The sequence below is a fragment of the Eleutherodactylus coqui genome, chromosome 3 (assembly GCF_035609145.1).
Source record: "Eleutherodactylus coqui strain aEleCoq1 chromosome 3, aEleCoq1.hap1, whole genome shotgun sequence".
NCBI classification, from domain to species: Eukaryota; Metazoa; Chordata; class Amphibia; order Anura; family Eleutherodactylidae; genus Eleutherodactylus; species Eleutherodactylus coqui.
In genome coordinates this window covers 283827357-283847166 of record NC_089839.1, presented here as the reverse complement: position 1 = coordinate 283847166, position 19810 = coordinate 283827357, and the positions used below count along the sequence as shown (strand labels likewise).

At 47.1% G+C, this 19810-nt stretch overlaps 1 protein-coding gene across 6 annotated transcripts in view; it reads left to right on the top strand.

The window, feature by feature from the left end:
* OSBPL9 (oxysterol binding protein like 9) overlaps positions 1-19810 on the top strand; it is a 111386-nt gene that overhangs the window by 36814 nt on the left and 54762 nt on the right. Inside the window, exon 1 of one of the 6 annotated variants that reach the window (XM_066597606.1) lies at positions 4626-4668. The exons of 4 other annotated variants lie outside the window; for them this stretch is intronic. Coding sequence is in view for 1 of the 2 variants with exons in the window: in XM_066597604.1 (XP_066453701.1) it covers positions 4716-4739 (24 nt within the window). In the remaining variant the exon portion in view is untranslated. Of the gene's footprint in view, positions 1-4625; positions 4740-19810 lie in introns of those variants that run through there. One more of the 6 variants, XM_066597604.1, reaches the window with a different exon arrangement.

Sequence of the window (19810 nt, the reverse complement as noted above, 5' to 3'; positions counted from 1 at the left end):
TCATCCTAGACTTGTGCGCAATGCGAGTCGCGTCCTGGCGGTCTCGAGCTCCGCTTGCTATCGGCCATGTAAAAACTGCCTAGAGCTGCCTTTATACTTGATTTATGTGTAGAGAGCTGCACAGATATGAGCCCTGTTCTTTTGAATGGGTTCATTCACATTCGCGATCACCCATTGTATTCACTGGGGCTGACAGCAGCAGCGCCGGCCCTACTGAAAGCAATGGGAAGACTCTGTGATCCTCTGCCGCGGCCATGACCGCTGTGTCGGAGGATCGCTCCTTCCCCGAAATGATGCGAAGGGGTTTTCACGTGAAACCACCTCTCATTCCCGGGACTTTTACATGGGGGGAGCACGATATGTGGGTGGGATTCACGGCCTGATATCGCCCTCGCCTGTAAGGAGCCCTTGGATGAAGCCAAATGCAAAATAATCTACAAAGATTGATATTAACCAGAAAACTACACAGCCGATATTAAAAACGCTTCGTCTGTAAGCGCAACATTAGTGCTCGGGCGGAGCTGCTTTGTACAGCGGTCAATGGGAGCGTTTGCCTGCTTTTAGCACAGAAGCCCCCCCCCCCACACCCCCCATCCCCGAAAATCCCAGCGAAAGATCGCTACAAAGTCATGACTTTGTAGCGGCACAAAATTGTGATGTGGCCATGAGAAACACAGCGATATTGCACAAAACATACCGGCGATATCACTGCGATTTTCTCGTGGCGATATCGCTGCCGGTTGCCTGTGTGATGGAGGCCTTTAAGCTCATTTGGTCACCCCTATTCCAAAAAAAGTGTAATAGAAGGCAATCCAAAATTCATATGCACTCCAAAATGGTGCTAATAGAAACCACAGGCCGTCCTGCACAACCCCATCAATGGAAAATTATATATTTTTTAAAGTGTTATCATAGTCAGAAGGCGGCAAATAATTCAGGAAAAAAATATAAATTGTGTGTGTATATAAAATATGTAAATATTAACCTTTTTAAAATACTTTATATTTTAAAATCTCACAGCAAAAAGAGAAAAACTTGCCCTTGTGATGGTACTGACCCACAGAAGGAAGTTGTCATGTTCTTGCTATAGTTCTTAGTACATTATAGGCTACACTCCCCCGTGTGGGGCCATACTCCAATGATAGGACTGCAGTGTACAAGGCTGGGGTCAAGTAGGGCTCATGGTGCCTCCCGAGGGTTAACTACTACCATTGTAAGTTTTTTGGGGGGTTTTTTGGTTTTTTTTTGGGGGGGGGGGGGGGAGGGATGAGAAACAAGAATGTCCTCAAGTGGTTAAATAGCTTGTGAAATGAAAACAAGTTAAAGTAACTAATTAACCAATGAGTAAACCAAGATAAGTGGCAGAGCTGAGATTGTCAGGGTGGTATATAATGAATAATCTCCATGAAGAGTAATCGGGATTACCCAGATTAGGTCACAAGGCTCACGGCATACGCAACTCGTTTCTGCGAGTGAAGGAAAAAACGAAAGTCCGTGCCTTACAGTGCATGCGATTTGCTGCAGATTCCAGAATAGGCATCCGGTCGTGTGAAGCCGGCTTCGTTCATCAGCGTCGGAGGTTCCGTTTAAAACCCCCGTTGCTAATTTCTGTTGGGACAAAATACCGCAGCATGCTGCTCTACTTCATTCCGTAAGTCTAGATGTACGTCTGGAAACCGCATGGCGGCCCCGTTAGTCAGCGGTGCCTTTTCGGGTACTGGGTGCCATTTACCTGCTCCATTATGGAAAACAGAACCCATAACCCCTGATGTGAATGAGCCCCTTACCCTCTAAACCTCAGGAATAGCTGTGGGGTTTTCCCAGTTGATTTCGGTGGTGAAAAAAATCAGCATTTTGTTTAAGGATTTACTTTTCTACACTTTAATTTTTTTTTTTTTTTTTTCCGTGCCTTTTTAGAATTTCTCTGTGAAACCTGCATGAAAATCCATATTGAAATCCAAATTTGCACTAAAGTTGCTGCCATGTTCTGTGGATTTGCCTTATGTATTTGCTGCAGAAATGTGTAAATGCGAGTGGTGTGGATCCGCGCCCCCCTGCACTGGATGGTAGATGGTCTCGTCCTTTACAGCTTTTCTTTAGGTTATGAAGACCCTGGCCCCCCACTGCCAACCAGGTTACATTAAACTCTTTGCCTCCCACACATCTACCTATCGGCACGGGTTACAGGACATTGTACGGGTGTGCAGATGTCGCCTATAGGCAGCCGATTGTGCGGAGGTGTAGAAAATGTGCAACTACTACTGGACAAATCAGGTAGCTGAGATTTCACCAACTCCTCATCCGCACTGCAGAGTACAGCTGCAGCTTATGGGGAGCCCGTCATCCCCTAGAAGCCCAATAAACTGTTACGGGGTCAAAGGTAAGGGAGAGCGAGAGCTGCTTCATACTCGCCGGATGCCCCGTTTCAGCACTGCGTGCCACCAGCCTTATTCTTTCTGCGGGGACATGCCCCTTTCATCTTTATGCTGGCATGCGCCAATTGGCTGGGGCATGGCTTTGGAACAGGGCGCCCAATGAGTATGAAACACGGCCCTTTCCCTAACCTCTGAGCCCCATAACGTAGTTCATGGGGTTCACACTGCCCAAATCTGCCTTGTGAATTCCATTTTTAAAAACCGTAACAAAATCCGCCCTTTTCTGGCACTGCTTTATAGCGAATCCGTGCGCAGGTCTAAATCCACATGCAGGATTCCGATGTAGAAACCAGCGCCGCCATGTCAAGAAATGTGATACATTTTTCTATTTGAGAGGGCCGAATCTGCCGATGCAGCAGCTGAAAATTTCGGCTTTTGATGAGGTTTTTAGGTCAAATTCACGTGGAAAATTGAACGGTGAATTCTGGCATGTGACCAAACCCCAAGGGCTCGTGTCCGTTATACACTTAGTGGGTGTCCCGCAGCATCCCACTGGTGGTAGTGATGGCAGCTCAGCCGTCAGACAGCGCATGGGCAGCGAGTGTAATGTGCGTGACTGTGAATCTCACGCACACGGCCGTGCACAGAGGGACTCTGTATTTTATTTTACTTTTTTAATTCCTCGCTCTGTTTCATAGCGGGGTTATGTATAACTCACCGCCAATATGCAATGTATTGCGTTTGGACAGCGTTGCATACAGGTCCCATACAGGTATAGGGCTCAAACTGCGGGATATGCCAAGAAATATAGCATGCTGCGATCTATTTCTTGCACGTGTCTATTCGCAGCATCTACACACTCATGTGCATGGATCAATGAAAGTTGTTGCAGATCCGCAACTGAATACACACTGTGGTATTACTGCAGCATGTGTCCACCGAAGGTTATTAGTAAAGAACCGGTCAAGAAACAATGTCAAACAATAGGAAAACAAAACAAAAAAAAGTTCTTGTTTGACATCATTTCTTGACTGATTCTTTATTACAGTCGTCCCCCACCTTTTTTTTTGCACCAGGGACCAGCTTTAAGCACAACCATCCTTCCTTGGCAGGACAGGGTGGGGCAGGGGTGGGGCCTTGGTCATATGGGGGCGGGGTTTCAGTAGTAATACTATTACTTCCGGGGCCGATATAGGGGACACTATTAGTACTAGTGACGCCCCACAGCAGTGACAGTGCCCCCCACTGGGACCAATGTACTTACCCCCACCACTTCGTGGCAGCGCCGCTGCTTATCAGCCCAGCGTGCTACTAGCAGCGATGATCCTGCTGCACACTGTGACGTCAGTGTGCTGCCGGACACCACCTCCCCCTGCTCTTGCGGAACCAAGTAGTAGGAGACATCAGGGGAGGGGGAGGAGGATCCTGGCTGTACACTGATGACACAGTGTGGCCGGGATCTGTGCCGCTAGTAGCTCTGCTTAGTGAATACCGGCAGGGGAGCCACGGCCCCTGCTGGTATACACTACAAACGTGGTGAGCGGCCGACACTGCGCCGCAGACCGGCAAGAAACCCCCATCGTCCCGGCCTGTGGACCAGTGGTTGGGGGAAAATCTGCTGATATAAAATCCACACCGCCGGTCAATTTCTGCACTGATTTAATGCAGATTAAATGAGATTTGGAAACTCTTATCCACTACTCTAACTGCTGCCGACTGGTGTATATATTGTAATACTCTGACTTGTATGGGGGGAGAGAACCTCTGTGTAAAATCAGAGTGGCGCATGGGTACGGTGCAGTACGGTAGCGCAGTGCGACCTCGCAGGACTGGGATCCCCACTTCGGATGCGGCTGAGGGGATCCTCTTATATGTTCGCCCCATCTTTGTGTGGATTCTCCAGGTTTGCCAAAATCATACGGATAGGTTTATTGGCCTCATTGCATGAGAGAGAATTTTAGATTGTCAGCCTTGTTGGTCAGGCAGAATGAAGAGTTAATCCTTTAGATGTGCTTGGGAAGACGTGCAGATGAGACTTGTGGAACTTGTGAAGACGCAGCAATGTCTTCAGCCACAATGGGGTTAACACTGCTAGCAGCGGAGGGCTGCCTACAGAGCATGATGGCAATCAGCTCTGGCATGTTCCCCAGTGTATTGCTAAACAGAGCCATGTGATCTGCAGAAGCCCAATGGGCACTGATGTTTTTGGTATGTAAGCGCAGCCGTCCAATGGTGTGCTGGTGGGAGGCGAGCAGCAGCAGGTCAGCAGAGGAAGTAGCTGGATGCTCATCCTGTAAGTACAAGCGTGCATGTCGCTGATGAGGATCTCAGGGCTGTGTGATGGCTGGGGAAGGCTGCAGCAGCGTAAGTAACAGCAGCTGGCATGTCAGGCGGCACGTCGCAGCAGGAAAATGCAGGCTGCAGGGGCCCCTCTAACGGGGGACGGGGTTGGGACTTGCAGGAGGTCGTACAAGGGCGCAGGTCGTTAGTGTTCCTGGGGATGGAAGTGCCCTGTGGGGTTATAGAGGAGGGGGGATGAGATTGTCTGGGGGCTTTGTATCCTTGTGCGAGGGGAACTTGGCGTAGGTTTAGGGAGATTCTGGTACCGGCGGCGGCGGTGGTACGTTGTATTCTGGTACCGGCGGCGGCGGTGGTACGTTGTATTCTGGTACCGGCGGCGGCGGCGGTGGTACGTTGTATTCTGGTACCGGCGGCGGCGGTGGTACGTTGTATTCTGGTACCGGCGGCGGCGGTGGTACGTTGCATTCTGGTACCGGTACGTTGCATTCTGGTGGCGGTGAGGTTACCTTGTAGCCTGCTTTGTTTGTTTTGTGTTTGTATGAGTTGTGACGCGTCCGCACAGGTTGTACTTGGGGGTCTGTGCCTAGAAAGACTACTATAATACATACAGAAGGAAATGCCTAATGCCGCCTGCAAACGGGCAAATATTTGCTGCGGAATCCGCAGTCGGTGTCCACACCACGAATCTGCAGCAAATACCGCCTGTTACTTCGTACTGCGATCCGCTGCTGCTTCCTACACACGAACGGAAATCAATTGCGACTTCCACTCAATGGAAGCCGTTTGACCCGTGGCCCGCCCGCAATGAACACTGCGGACAGGTCGCGGATTCCACCTCATCGCTAGCAATGCCACTGGAGGGAAAAAACTGAGCAAATCTGTACTATCCATGTGCGACGGTGAACCGCCTGGTCCAGCCGCAGTGCAGAAAAGACAGCAACAGAGCAGGTAGGCACGCACGCACGCACGGACTGCGGCCCTGCCGTGTGCAGGCAGCCTACATCCAGTCCTGTTTTCCCTTCAAGTGTCCTAGAGGTGAGCACTCCTGGAACAAATTAGTAGTTTGCAACGCGTTTTTCATGCACATGTAGGGCTCCCGACTGTTTTCACCGACGCACACGTGATACACGGTGAATGGAGGCAATGAAAGTCAATGGACTTTCATCGATCCATGCGCATCGGCGTGTGGACACTGCGTATCGATGGGAAAGGGGAAACGCAGCATGCTCTAATTCTCTGTATACGCGGTGTGAGCCCTATACACATGGATGGGCCGAGTATGATACTCTGGCTATATGCAATACATTGTATAAGGACAACTTTTTTTTTTCTGTCACTGTGTGCGTGTGATAACTGCGCAGTGCCATACGCGGTCTCTGCTGCCGGCAGAGCATATGGCTGCAAAATGGGTGAAAGACTACGGGGGGACCCACAGCGCATTACGCATACAGCCATGAGCATTAGAATGGCGCATACATTGAATGTGCAGGGAAATAACATTTAGAAATCGATGCAATTTTTAAGCATATATGGATTTGTTGTGTTTTTTTTTTTTTGTTTTTTTTTTTATTTTAATTTTTCAAAAATTTTTTTTAACCGTCTGGGTTTGTGCTAAAACAAAAGGAAATACTTAGCTCTTCCCCGTGATGATCCCGCTGTCAGCTCAGACTGGAAGTAAGGTGGCCGTGGCAGCCAATCAGAGGCCGCAGCATCACTACCCATTCCTGTGACATCAGCACTCCCATCCAGGGCACCATGATGCGGTGGCACTATTTACAGGGAAAGAAGAGGTAGTAACTAAAAAAAAACCATATGGCTATGAAATACAGAAAAGTTGCATATTTCATCCCATTCTAGCCAATTGTATACGTTTAGTTGGTGAACAGCCCTTTTGATGTGCCTTCACAGCCTCCAGAAGCTTAAGGGCCTTTTACCCAACCCAATGATTGGGCATCAATGTTTGCCTCCTCCCTGGGCCGTGTAACTATGCCCACGATCCGCTGACAAACGCGCAAACACTCGTTCATCAGCTGATTGTTCTGTGCCACCGACGAGCATTCTTAATGCTTATATCTCCCTGTGTAAAAGGATGTGCCGCTGTCCAAGGACCCCAGTATGGGGCCAGATCCTCTTATTACTGATCGCTCGTCCTCTGTGTGTGAACAGTAAACGGGCACCAATCGACATGCCATGTCGGTCGCTGCTCTTAAAGAGATTTATTAAACAATGCTTTCACAAAGCCCGACAATCGGCTCCATGTTTAAAGGGATTGTCCAGGACTGAACTATGCTGCTCAAAATATTGATGGTCTAGCCTTAGGATAGTCATCAATAGTAAAACCAGTGGGAGTCCGCCGTCCTGGATTCTCGCCGATCAGCTGCTTGCCAGGCTGGTGCACTCCCGCACTGAGCTGTTTTCTGCAGGAAGCAGACAGCTCCTTTTGCATTTCAGTGGCCAGGCTTGGTACTACAGGCAAATTTCCCATTTAAGTGAATGGAAACTTTGCTGGCAATACCAAGCCTGGCCACTGCAGTGTGATCGGAGCTGTCTGCTTGCTGCAGAAATCCGCGCAGTGCTTGAACATACCGGCCTGGAGAACAACTGATTGGGGAGGATCCCAGATGGTAGAACCCCGTTGATCAGCTATGGGTAACCTATCCTGAGCGGAATAGTTCAGTCTCGGACAACCCCTTTAAACATTGAGCTGATTGTCGGCCTTTGTGAAAGCGTTGTTTAAGCACTGAGCGGAAGATTTATCATCTATGACCGGTACTTCATCCAAAAACTGTACAAAAAAATCTATTATGAGACAAATTCAAAAACTCGTACATCGAATGTGAAATTGGGAGCAGATACCTTCTCTTCGGTGTGAAAGTTTGTGCTGGAAATGCACCTCCTCGGGAATGGGATCAGTTGTGCAACTTTTGTGCGACTTTTTGAAAAAGTTGAACGTTATGAATGTGGTCTAAACAATTTCACCACCTAAATGGTACAAATTTACACTAAAAGTAAAACAATGTGACCGGGCGGAAATAATAAAATAGTCTAACGGCTTTTGTAAATCTGGCATGTCAAAAAAATCGTTAAAACGAGCGGAAGTCAGCGTTCATTCGGTTTGAACGCGAGCGAATGACTAACGAGAATTGTGCGCTTTTCGTTCCTAAGATTCTGCAGGAGTAAAAAAAAAAAAGCTTAATTGCTCGCACGCTCATCGCTGCGGTTCACGTTCCTGTATGAAACACTGAACAAGAAGTGAGCGAATCTCACGGAGAACTGTCTAAACGGGCTGCAAGAGTGCGAGCGAGAAAGAGAACTGGCTCCTCTATAAGGGGTACAACTGTAGTGCTCTTGGAAGTCCAGATAGGGTATTGTTCATAGGGGGAGACTTCTATATGTAACGTCTCTAGACCCAAGGAACACGCATATAGCGTGAGTTATCCTAGCGGGCCTCGTCCATGTGCCGTGTGATGCGGCCGGCATCTTGTCAGACTAGTAAAACCACAAAGAACAATGGCAAATTCTTCACACCCCTCCTGTCTCTGCTGTGACTTGTAGTCGGCGGCTGGTGACCACGATGGTAGCCTACAGGCATTGTTCTGCTTGTCTGATACATTTGGCTCCGAGGCGCAGTCATGGGATTGTGAAATAGGAAGTTGATCTGTTTATTAATCAGTTCTCTACACTGGTGTTTAAGCAATGACGTATCGGAGCAGCACATGAGGACACGGCCGGCTCTCCGGCCTCATTTAGGCCTCCTGTCCGCAGGCAATATTTCACTGGGGTACCCCGCACACGGGTAACGTAGTGAAGGTTTTTTGTTTTTTTTGTTTGTTTTGTTTTTTATAGAACTACGGAAAGTGCAGCCTGATGTACAGGAGTGGAAAATCGTGGCGATTTTCCGCTCGTGTATACAAATCATAGGTTCATCGTGGTGACATTAGTGCTCCCCGCGGCGGTATATTGCATCGCCCGTGGACAGCCGGCCTTACTGCCTTAGGTACTTTCCATTACATTATGCTGTATGATCTTTATAGCTGTATTGCATCACCTAGTTCGCGCTCGCAATACGCTGTACCAATCTGTCGTAGGCCGCCATGCTGCTAGGCACACGAAAAAAAGCTGTATGTTCTTTCTTGACGCATATTGCGCAATCATAGACTCCAAGACAGTATATGCAATTGCGTACTGCGCCCGTATATCTCCCTGCACGCTGCGGTATACGCTCCGGTGAGCCCGGCCTAAGGAACATGCTCCAAAATTATAGCCGTAATATTGATTTTGATTATAGAATATCAATTACCTAATTTATGAAAATGTACTTAGACTTACAGAAAACATAAGGGAAGTTACAGCTGGTAATATCTATCCAGTCATGTAAAAACAAATACCCGAGCAGCAAACACAACACGCTGCATACATGACTCATTTAGGAAAACACTAATTATATCACTCCATGTGAGACAACAGAGGGGATGACAACCACCCTACTGGAAAAACTGGGGGCAAGTATTGTAGCAGATGTTACTGGACCAGTCAAAACTTTGGACTCGCTTTCTTCACCTTTTGACTTCGTGTTTTTGTTAAGTTCTATATCGAAGAGTTGAAACCTATGAATGTACACGTGTGTATTTAGTAGTAAACGTGTTCAACCAGAATATGTTTTAGATTCTTTAAACTACCCCCCTTTTTGCTTTTGATGACCACTTTGAACACTCTTGGCATTCTCTCCATCAGCTTCATGAGGTAGTCCCCCAGAATGGCTTTCAGTTTAGAGGTATGCCTTGTCACCTAAATGTGTTTGAGACCATCAGTTGTGTAGATGTAGGATTGGTAGACCGTTCCCGGTTAGACCTATTCTACTCCACATTATGGCAAGAACCAGTCAACGAAGTAAAGAAAAACTATTGTCCGTCATTAATTTAAGACAAAGTCAGTCTGGAGAACTTCAACAACTTGGATGCTTTTCATGACTACTCGAGTGTACCTTCAAACACTATGATTAAACCTGGTGTCCTGAGGACTGCCACAGGATAGAAAGACCAAGAGTTACCTCTGCGGTAGAGAAGTTCATTAGTTACCGGACTCAGAAATACAAATTAACATCACTTCAGATTGGAGCCCCCATAAATGCTTCACATCAAGTAGAAGACCTATCTCAGCATCAGCTGTTCAGAGGAGACTGTCAGGCTTTTATGGTCAAATTGCTGCAAACACATTCATTACTGAGAGAGAGCAACAAGAAGAAAATAGTTTTGGTCAAGAAATGCAAGGAATGGACATGAAAGCAGTGGAAATCTCACATTTTAGCTCATCAGACCAAAGTATAGATTTCAGGTTCCTGACACTATTTATGAGACTCAGAAAAGGTGAGTGGATGGAGTCTAGATGTGTGGTCCTCACCGTGAAGAATGGAGGAGGTGTGATAGGCTGAGGGTGCTTTGCTAGTGACACTGTTGCTGATGTTTACAAAATTCAAGGCACACTTTATATATTACTATTTACCCTGGAAAAAAGAAGGCTAAGGGGCGACCAAATAACTGTATAAATACATGAGGGGACAATACAAGGATCTCTCCCATGATCTGTTTCTACCCAGGACTGCGACAGTAACAAGAGGGCATCCGTTACGTCTAGAAGAAAGCAGGTTTCATCACCAACACAGAAGGGGGTTCTTTACTGTAAGAGCAGTGAGGCTGTGGAACTCTCTGCCTGAGGATGTGGTGATGGCAAAATCCATAGTGGAGTTTAAGAGGAGACTAGATGTATTATCCTTCCACTCTAGAAAGACAAGATATAAATTTTAGGTGACCAGCGGGGCGGGTTGTTGTTCCGGGTATACAGATAGGTTGGAACTATTAGGGGTTGATCCAGAGATTAGTCTGATTGCCATTAGGGAATCGGGAAGGAATTTCCCCCCCAAAAGGGCTAATTGGCTTCTGCCTCTGTTTTTTTTTTTGCCTTCCTCTGGATCAACAAGGAGGTTAAACAGGCTGGACTGGATGGACATTGTCTTCATTTGGCCTTGCATACTATGTTACTTGCATGGCTACCAGACATTCCGCATGACATGCCAGCTCATCCGGTTTGTGATTGGTGGGAGCATCATTTGTTTTTCAACAGGACAATAACCCCAAAGTCTCCTCCAGGCAATATAAGGGCTATTTGAGTGTTGGAGTGCTGGGCCAGATGACATGGCCTCCACAGTCGCCCAACCTAAACCCTGATGAGATGGTTTGGAATCAGTTGGACTGCAACATGAAAGAAAAAAAGCCATCATCTACCCAGCACTAGAGATGAGCGAGTATACTCGGTAAAGGCAATTGCTCGAGCAAGCATTGCCTTTATCGAGTACCTGCTCGCTCGAGATGAAACGTTCGGGTGCCGGCGCGGGGGAGCGGTGAGTAGCGGCTGTCGGCAGGAGGGAGCGGGGGGGAGAGAGGGAGAGAGAGATCACCCCTCCGTTCCGCTCCGCTCTCCTCCGCAGCTCCCTGCCCGCCGCCGGCACCCGAACGTTTCATGTCGAGCGGGCAGGTACTCTATAAAGGCAATGCTCGCTCGAGCAATTGCCTTTACCGAGTATACTCGCTCATCTCTACCCAGCACCTCTGGGAACTCCTTCAAGACTGTTGGAAAACCATTCCGTGTCATTACCCCACGAAGCTGAGAGAATGCCAAGAGTGGGCAAAGCTGTCCAAGCAGAAGGGGGCGACTGAAGACTCTAAAATATTAACACGATCGAACAATAAAACGTTTGCTTTTGCTTCATCCATTTGACGTCGGCATAAAGATCATCATTGACTCGTTCACTAATTGTTCGGTTTAAATAGCGATCGTTAAGAAGTTCTCATTCACTTACACAGCAATTGGGAACGAATTAACGATTTCTCGTTTGAATGAGTTAACGATGTATCTGCATTAACACTATCAATCGCTCGCTCAGACGAGAAATCGGCAGATCTAATTGGAAACTCAGGCCGCTCTCAACATTTTACTGCGATTTCGAGCTGCGATTTCTGAACATCTTGTACAGCGCTTTGCCAGGGCTTGTTAACTCGCCCCATTATTGTGATGGGTGATGGGGTGCATAAAACGCCGTACAATAGAACAGACAGCGCTCGAAAATCCCGGCGTTACAAACACTGCATTCGAGCGCAGGTCTGTGAGGCCCCATCAATGGGAGCGTTGTGCCATGGTTAGCGCAGCACTCGGAACGCCACGCTAATTGCGGTAAAAAGTGTGTGGGTGTGGCCTAAGTGACACGTTTTGTGATTAGTGCCCTGAATACTGTCCCCCCACTCCCTCTAGTAACTCAGTATTTCCTAATGGGGTATATGAAAATGACGCGACATCCACAACCTTTCCGCAATGTGATTGCGGAAGAGACGCGGATCGGACGGCTTCCATTGACTTCAATGAGAGCTTTCCATGCGGAATTTGCGGAAAAATGGAGCATGCTGCAATGTGTTTTTGTTTTATTTCTTTCCCCTCCGTGTGCACAAACCACAATTAGCTTCTACAAGTGTGCAGGAAGAATCGATTTCCCATAGCATGCTATGGGCGCTGTTGGGGCGGACGCCCGCCGTGGATTCCGCAGCAAATATCTGTCCGTGGTCAGGAGGCCGAAGTCTATTGTTTAGCAGTGAACAAGCCCAGAAGGTAATATGAAGCAGACTTTTCTTTTCTGAGGATCCGTTTCCACCAAACGATATACCTACAGTACATCGTTGGCTGTGTCTACACTGAAGGGTTGTTCTTCATTCAAATGACCTCTTGAAGGCTAATGGCTCGGTGTAGTAGGGCCCTGAGAGCTGCCTTTGTGTGCGAATGGCTGCCACCACCTATGCATACTCTTCTGCTCAAACAATGTGTGTTTGCGTCTTCTGTCTGAGTAAACCCATTGAAGTGAGGGCTGCTATGGTTTATTTAGCAAAACAGGATGTGGGGAATAAAGGCCAGGGCCTCCTTACTTGTGCACATAACACGTGGTCTAGAAGGAAAACCCCATCAGGCATCGAATGCACTAAAGGCAAAATGCCCACCTCTGAGAGTGGCTTATAGCCTGAGGAGGCACAGGAGCAAGCCATTGATATGCAGCTTGCCCTTATCATTTCGCAGAGGGTTGTCCAGTTGCCTCCATACACTTCAGATTGTTGGACTGTCCCATCAAGAATGGCTTACTTGGCTTTGACTTTGTGGTCAATCAGTTGTCTATGGGATTGTTCCTTTGAGCCATCCAACCAGAAGCAGATAACTCTGCCCAATGCGGAACCCCGGTTTTGTTGTCCCACTATATATACTACCGTTAATATAAACTCACTCAAAGGGGTTGACATTTTAAACACCACTATTATTGCTCAAAATTCTCTCAAAAGCCATCTTTTGAGCGACAATCGCTGTATCTAAACTTGCGCCCATCGTGCACTTTGTGCACTATTCGTTCATCGCTGACTTAAAGCCTGCTTAAAGTCAGCGATGTGTCTTATCAGGACCGCACGCTGAGTTCTCAGTGGGATAGTAGTCTTTCAGCTGCTATCCCACTCGAGAACAAAGGAACTGAATGCAGATAACAGACCTCCAGCTGTTATCTGCATTCAGCGAAAGGCTTAATTTGCAGGCTAATAGACTCTTAAGTAGCTACTTAAGAGTTTATGCAAAATGATCACTTAAAACTGTCATTCAAACTGACATTTGAGCGAATTTTGAGCGATAATCGTTGCCTCTAAATAGGCCTTTACTATTGATCTGTCCCCAGGATAGGCCATCAGTAGTTGATTGGCAGGGTTCTGCAACTTGGGGTCCCTGCTGATCAGCTGATCCTTGAGTCCACAGTCACTGTGGACAGTCCAGGAAGCATATAACATTGTCCATATTGTAGCAATCCAGTTTGGTGCTGCAGGCAGACAGGTGAGATTTTTCAATTAGGTAGATTAGATCTTTGGCACACTATATAGTCGTTAAAGGCCATTGCGCCATTTGTGGATTTTCTATTAATTTTTTTTTAACCATGCTGTCTGATCTGCAGGCAGCAAGTTATACAACAGGAGGAGTTGAGCAGATTGATATATAGCTTTATTGGGATAGATTCCGTATAACTTGTACTGTCTTTAAAACCATGTTCTTTCTGTGCTTGGGACCGCCCACTGGACTCCTATCACTGTGACATCTGTGTCTGTATAACTGCATATGACATAGCTGTCAGTCACTGATTGGACTACACACAGGACTCCTATCAGTGACTGACAGTCATGTCATATATAGTTATACAGACACAGATGTCACAGTGATAGGAGTCCAGTGGGTGGAGCTATCACTGACAGCAGTGTATTACTGCATATGGCATACTTGTGAGTCACTGATACTGATAGCCCGCCCACTGGACTCCTAACACTGACAGCAGTGTGTAACTGCATATGGCATAGCTGTGAGTCACTGATAGGACCGCCCACTGGACTCCTAGGCACAGAAAGAGCAGGGATTTAAACAAATAAAATACAAGTTCTACTGAATCATTTCCCACAAGGCTATATATCAATCTGCTCGGCGCCTCCTGCTGTACAATATGCTGCATATAAAATGTGACAGGTCCCTTTAACAACATGGCCCCAGAGAACAACTCAAGGACTGTGGAGTTGGATTTTCAATTGAAATGCCTGTAAATGTTGCCTTTTCTTTGGTCTGATCACTGAGTTTTGCCTCTTCTATCCCTGACGCAACCACTGACCTTGAGTGGAGACTGTAACACCAGCAAAGGGACGTTCTGTACAGCGATGCCCGGCAGATTACCAACTTGCCAATTATTACAATTATAGATTTGAACAGCTACAAGAAGGGGGTTGGCACGGTGCCAGCAGGAGAGTTTGGGGTTGTTTTGAGTTGAGAACAGGGACTTCGTGTGCTTCAGTGTGCCGTCTAATCATCACCATCATGTTCACTGGGGGTTTCCAAAAGAAGTTCTACAAACTATTATGTTCCATATGAGTAGTTTTTCTTCAAATTTAACTCTTTCTACACTGATCTTGTATCATCCATCTTTTTAAATTTTATTTCTGGTTTCAAGCTACTCTAGCGGCCTACGCCAAGATCCCCCTTTAGAGAAAGAGGTAGTGGCTACTGCTGCTATTACCTCTTCTTCTATCTGGATTACTGTTTAGATCATTGTTCGGATCCTTAATTAGTGGCTCTGCATAAGCTTCACTCCCGCCGGATTCAGTTTGCCATGACTGCTGCTGGTGACTACAATTTGATCTCCAGGATCCCCTTTTATGCCTTTTATTGAAGGGGATGTGCAGCAATATAAAACTGTCCCCATCAACGGGATAGAGTATAATAAGATTTGTGGTTGCAATCCCCACCTATCCTGAGACACTGAGTCATGATGGTCCCCGCATGAACAGTGTGGAGGTTATGTGCATGCACTCCTTCATTCCATTCCTTTTAATTGGAGCACTAGCAATTGCAGAATACTCAGTCTTAGTAATTTGCAGCTTTCCCATTGAAATGAATATAGAAGAGGTGTGAATACATAACCCTTGCTGCATTCATGCAGGACCTGTTCTGATTGTCAAGGGTCCCAGTGGTCCGTCAGACCCAGACCAGTCATCCCGTATCCTGTGGATAGAGGATAGCTTCGTAGATCTTGGTATAACTCCTTGGTGGCGGCCAATACACCTTTTTACTGTCCTCACTATAGAGCTTTAAATTTGCACATACGCCTTTTTCAGGTATTGGCTCAGATCCTGCTCCAATCATAGGGAAAGGAGAAACCTCCGATCAGTTTGACCCCTTACATGCCACAATCAATAGCAGCTGCAGCATGTAAGCAGATGACATGCGGAGGGATGGCTCCGCCTGTCATCCATCGGTACCCCACAGTGTGATGGCATGGTACTAATGGGTTCTTATGGCAGCCAAAAGTGTGACAATGGCGTCTGTCTGCCATGTAACTTGACCTATTAGGCCCTGCCTCTAGCGGTCTAATAGGGTGCTGTCTTAGGCTTAGTAGACTGCACTACATAAGTAATGCAGTGTACTGTACTGATTAAATAATTCCATCTTCAAGTCTCCTTTAGGGACCCCTTCCCCTCCACCCCAAAAATCAATAGTTTAAAGGGGTTGTCCCGCGGCAGCAAGTGGGTCTATACACTTCTGTATGGCCATAATAATGCACTTTGTAATGTACATTGTGCATTAATTATGAGCCATACAGAAGTTATAAAAAGTTTTATACTTACCTGCTCCGTTGCTGGCGTCCTCGTTCCCATGGAGCCGACTAATTTTCGCCCTCCGATGGCCAAATTAGCCGCGCTTGCGCAGTCCGGGTCTTCTGCAGTCTTCTATGGGGCCGCTGGTGTAGAATGCCGGCTCCGTGTAGCTCCGCCCCGTCACGTGCCGATTCCAGCCAATCAGGAGGCTGGAATCGGCAATGGACCGCACAGAAGCCCTGCGGTCCACGGAGACAGAGGATCCCGGCGGCCATCTTCAGCAGGTAAGTATGAAGACGCCGGACCGCCGGGATTCAGGTAAGCGCTGTGCGGGTTGTTTTTTTAACCCCTGCATCGGGGTTGTCTCGCGCCGAACGGGGGGGGGGGGGGGGGGGGGTTAAAAAAAAAACAACCCAGTTTCGGCGCGGGACAACCCCTTTAATTTAACCCCTTAAAGACGAAGCTGTTTTGTACCTTAAAGACCAGACAACCTTTTAGGGATTTTACCCATGTGGCGGTTTTACTGCCCTATTTTGTTTCCTTTAGCCACTAAAATTATTTTTACAGCGTTTTTTTTTCCCCCCGTGACATATAGAGCTAATTTTCTAAAATACCTTATTCACTGACTTTCTTTTTTCTTTTTCCATTTTTTTAAATTTTTTTTAAATTTTTTTTTTTTTTGTTTTATTGGGGGTAAAATGCTCAAAAAATATTTGTAAAACATTTATAGTTATTTTTTCTTATTTAGTATATTTATGCTAAAATAAAGTATGGGAACGGGTTCCTCTATTTGTTTCACATGTTTTGATTTATACTATGTATGGTTTTGGTTTACAGGGCGCATATGGCGACGGTTTGGTTGGCTTTGTGTTTTCTTTCGCATGTATGTATATTGTATTCTGTATATCGTTGTTGTATTCTGGGCTCCCATAGTGAAAGTTACACTGTACTTTTACTTTCTAGTACACAGTGCTCATTGAGCACTGTATACTCGGGGAAGGCAGGAAGGGTTAAAAACCCCTCCTGCCTTCTCCATGTTATCAGCTGTCACTAACAGGTCCTGCCTCTAGTTGATTGCAGAGTCAGGAGGCTTAAAGCGCCGCTGTAATTTTACTACCAGTGGTGCTTTAAGCCCAGGACCAGGCGCCGTAAATTTACAGTGCCTGGTCCTTAATGGGTTAAAGAGAGCTTTAAAAAAAGAAAAAAAATCCTCACACAATCTTTTGTGGGCTGGATTCACACGAACGTATATTGGCTCGGTTTTCACGCCAGCCGATATACGTCGTCCTCATCTGCAGAGGGGGGAGGGTGGAAGAGCCAGGAGCAGGAACTGAGCTCCCGCCCCCTCTCTGCCTCCTCTCCACCCCTCTGCACTATTTGCAATGAGGAGAGGCGAGATGGGGGCGGGGCTAAGTTCCGTGAATTAGCCCCGCCCTGCCTCTCCTCATTGCAAATAGTGCAGAGGGGCGGAAAGGAGGCAGAGAGGGGGCGGGAGCTTAGTTCCTGCTCCTGGCTCTTCCATCCTCCCCCCTCTGCAGAGAGAGACGCCGTATATCGGCTGGCGTGAAAAGCCAGCCGATATACGTTCGTCTGAATGCGCTCTTAGAATGTAACAACCAAGATTCAATTGTTAGTAAAAAAGAAACAGGTTTTTAAATGTGTTTGCACAATAGAAAGAAATGACCTTTTTTAGACTCGGTGTTGTGGTCATCCTGCTGATCCAGGTGAAAAATTATCATGGTATTTTTACCAAAATCCTGAATGGCGTTATAACAAAACCCAAAACAATGGTATTACTGGTGAAGATTTCCAGCTCTGTGTCTCCCTCAGGCCGCCTGCAGACGGCCGGGTCGGATCCCGCGGTGAGAATTCTCGCAGTGGGATTCGCCCCGTGCCCCTGCAGAGACCTTATACTCACCCGTCCGGCGTCTTCTGTTTCTGCAGTGCGATGTACCTGCTGGCGCACAGCCGCATATGCACAGAGGCGGCACATCAGCCATGACGTTTCCGTGCAAGGCTCGCACAGAAATAAGACATGCCGCGATTTGTTTACCGTGCGTTTTTTTTTTTTTTTTTCTCCCCAGTCAAATCTGGCTGTCTGCATAGGATTGCATTATCTAATGCAACCCTATGGCAGCGTGCACAGGCAGAAATTCTACGGGTGTGAAACTGACTCTTAGACTTCCCGCTCCGACCCCCTATGACAACATCTGACCCTGCTGCACTCAGTTGATTACTGGGGATGACTAGTGGTGGATCCCCAGTGACCAGCTGTTGCTGACCCATACGGAGGAGAGCTCTAAGGCCTCATGTCCACGGGAAAAATCAGGCCCGCTGCGGATTCTCCATATAGAATCCCGCAACGGGTCCCTCCTTTCCCACGGATATGAGGTCCAAAAAGAATTGCTCACCTGTCCAGACGCTGCGGATCTGCCCTCTGTTGCAGCCGGATCTTCTTTCTTTGGCCCGGCGGATATGCTCGGCACGCCGGCAGCGTGCCACGCGCATGCACCATGCACTCAATATTGTTTTTTTTTGTTTGTTTGTTTTTTTTGAACTTCTGCTCTCACGCGCTGGAGCGCAGAAATTCAGCTGCTGGTGTGCCGCGGATCCGGACGGCTTCCATAGGCTTCAATGGAAGCCTGCGGGAGACCCGCACTAAAAGGGAGCATGCTGCGGGTGTTTTCCCGCACACGCAAACCGCGCCTCAGGGGAAAATGACATCCGCAGGTATTTAACTACCTGCGGGTGTCCAATGCATCCCTATGGGGCGCGGATCACGCTTGCAGGAGAAACGCTGCGGATTTTAAATGTTATTTTGCCGTGGACATGAGGCCTTTATGTTTGTTTGCCTGGAAGACCCATTTAAGTTCTGGCAGTAAAAAAAAAATATTTTATTCTCTCTGCATGGAGACTAAATGCACTGCTCTGGCCTCGCCTGCTGTGGACTTGTGGTTGGATTTGACGATCTATGCTGGGAGCTCCCCAAATGGACACTGCAGCGGTGAATTCAGCTTTAGAGCCCACTTACACAGGCAGAGAATCGGCGCCCTGTAATCAGTGCCCATTAACAAAGCATATTGATTGCCGCTCTGTGCACTGCTGTTCACACCTGTCAGATGATCAGCTTTATGGGGACCAAAGATCATAAGATCGTTAGTCCCAGTCCCTGTGGAACGGTCATTGGTCGGCTCCACATTTCCCCTTCACACAGGGAGATGTGCAGCCAACCAACCGACAATTTTATGATTGTCCAATTTGCTCATTCATGCAATGGATAAGCATTCGTCTTGCTGAAATATTCCGTACATGTCTCTATAAGGAAGTGAGAAATTAAGAAGTTACGTGTTTGTTTTTGTCTTCACTTCTATTGACTTCCCGGTGGGTGGGGCTCATAAATTCATAAAAATAGCTTTCATCCTGCGCCGCTGAATACAAGGGTCTTAGCTGTTAATCTTTCTTACGTTCTTTCCCCACAAATCCATGTTGCATGTCTGAGATCTCCCAGCTGTTCCACATATCGTCGCTCCCGTCCACAAGCCAAGCAGCTTTGCAGCAATAAACCGCCGTATGGATGGATTGCAGTGCGAACCATAAAGAGAGCAGCTTGTCCTTAGGAGGGGAGTCATTTACACGGCGCACCGCACCATGCATTATTTAGTTGGACTAATAGCCGGATCTGCGTACAAGGCAAAGCTTGGAATTTGCATCAAGTTTAGATGCTGTCTTGATCCAATTCAAACACTTTGTTTTAAACCGCAAAGCAATTTATCTATTTTTTTTTTAAAGTTTGGAATTAAAGTGAATGTCCGAAATTTTATGCTCCATATTTTCAAATGTCATTATGTTTATATAGTGATCGGTGGGCCATTTATCCAAAACACAGCTCCAAATCCCCTGCACAGAAATAAGACAAAATCCCAGCTGCCTAAA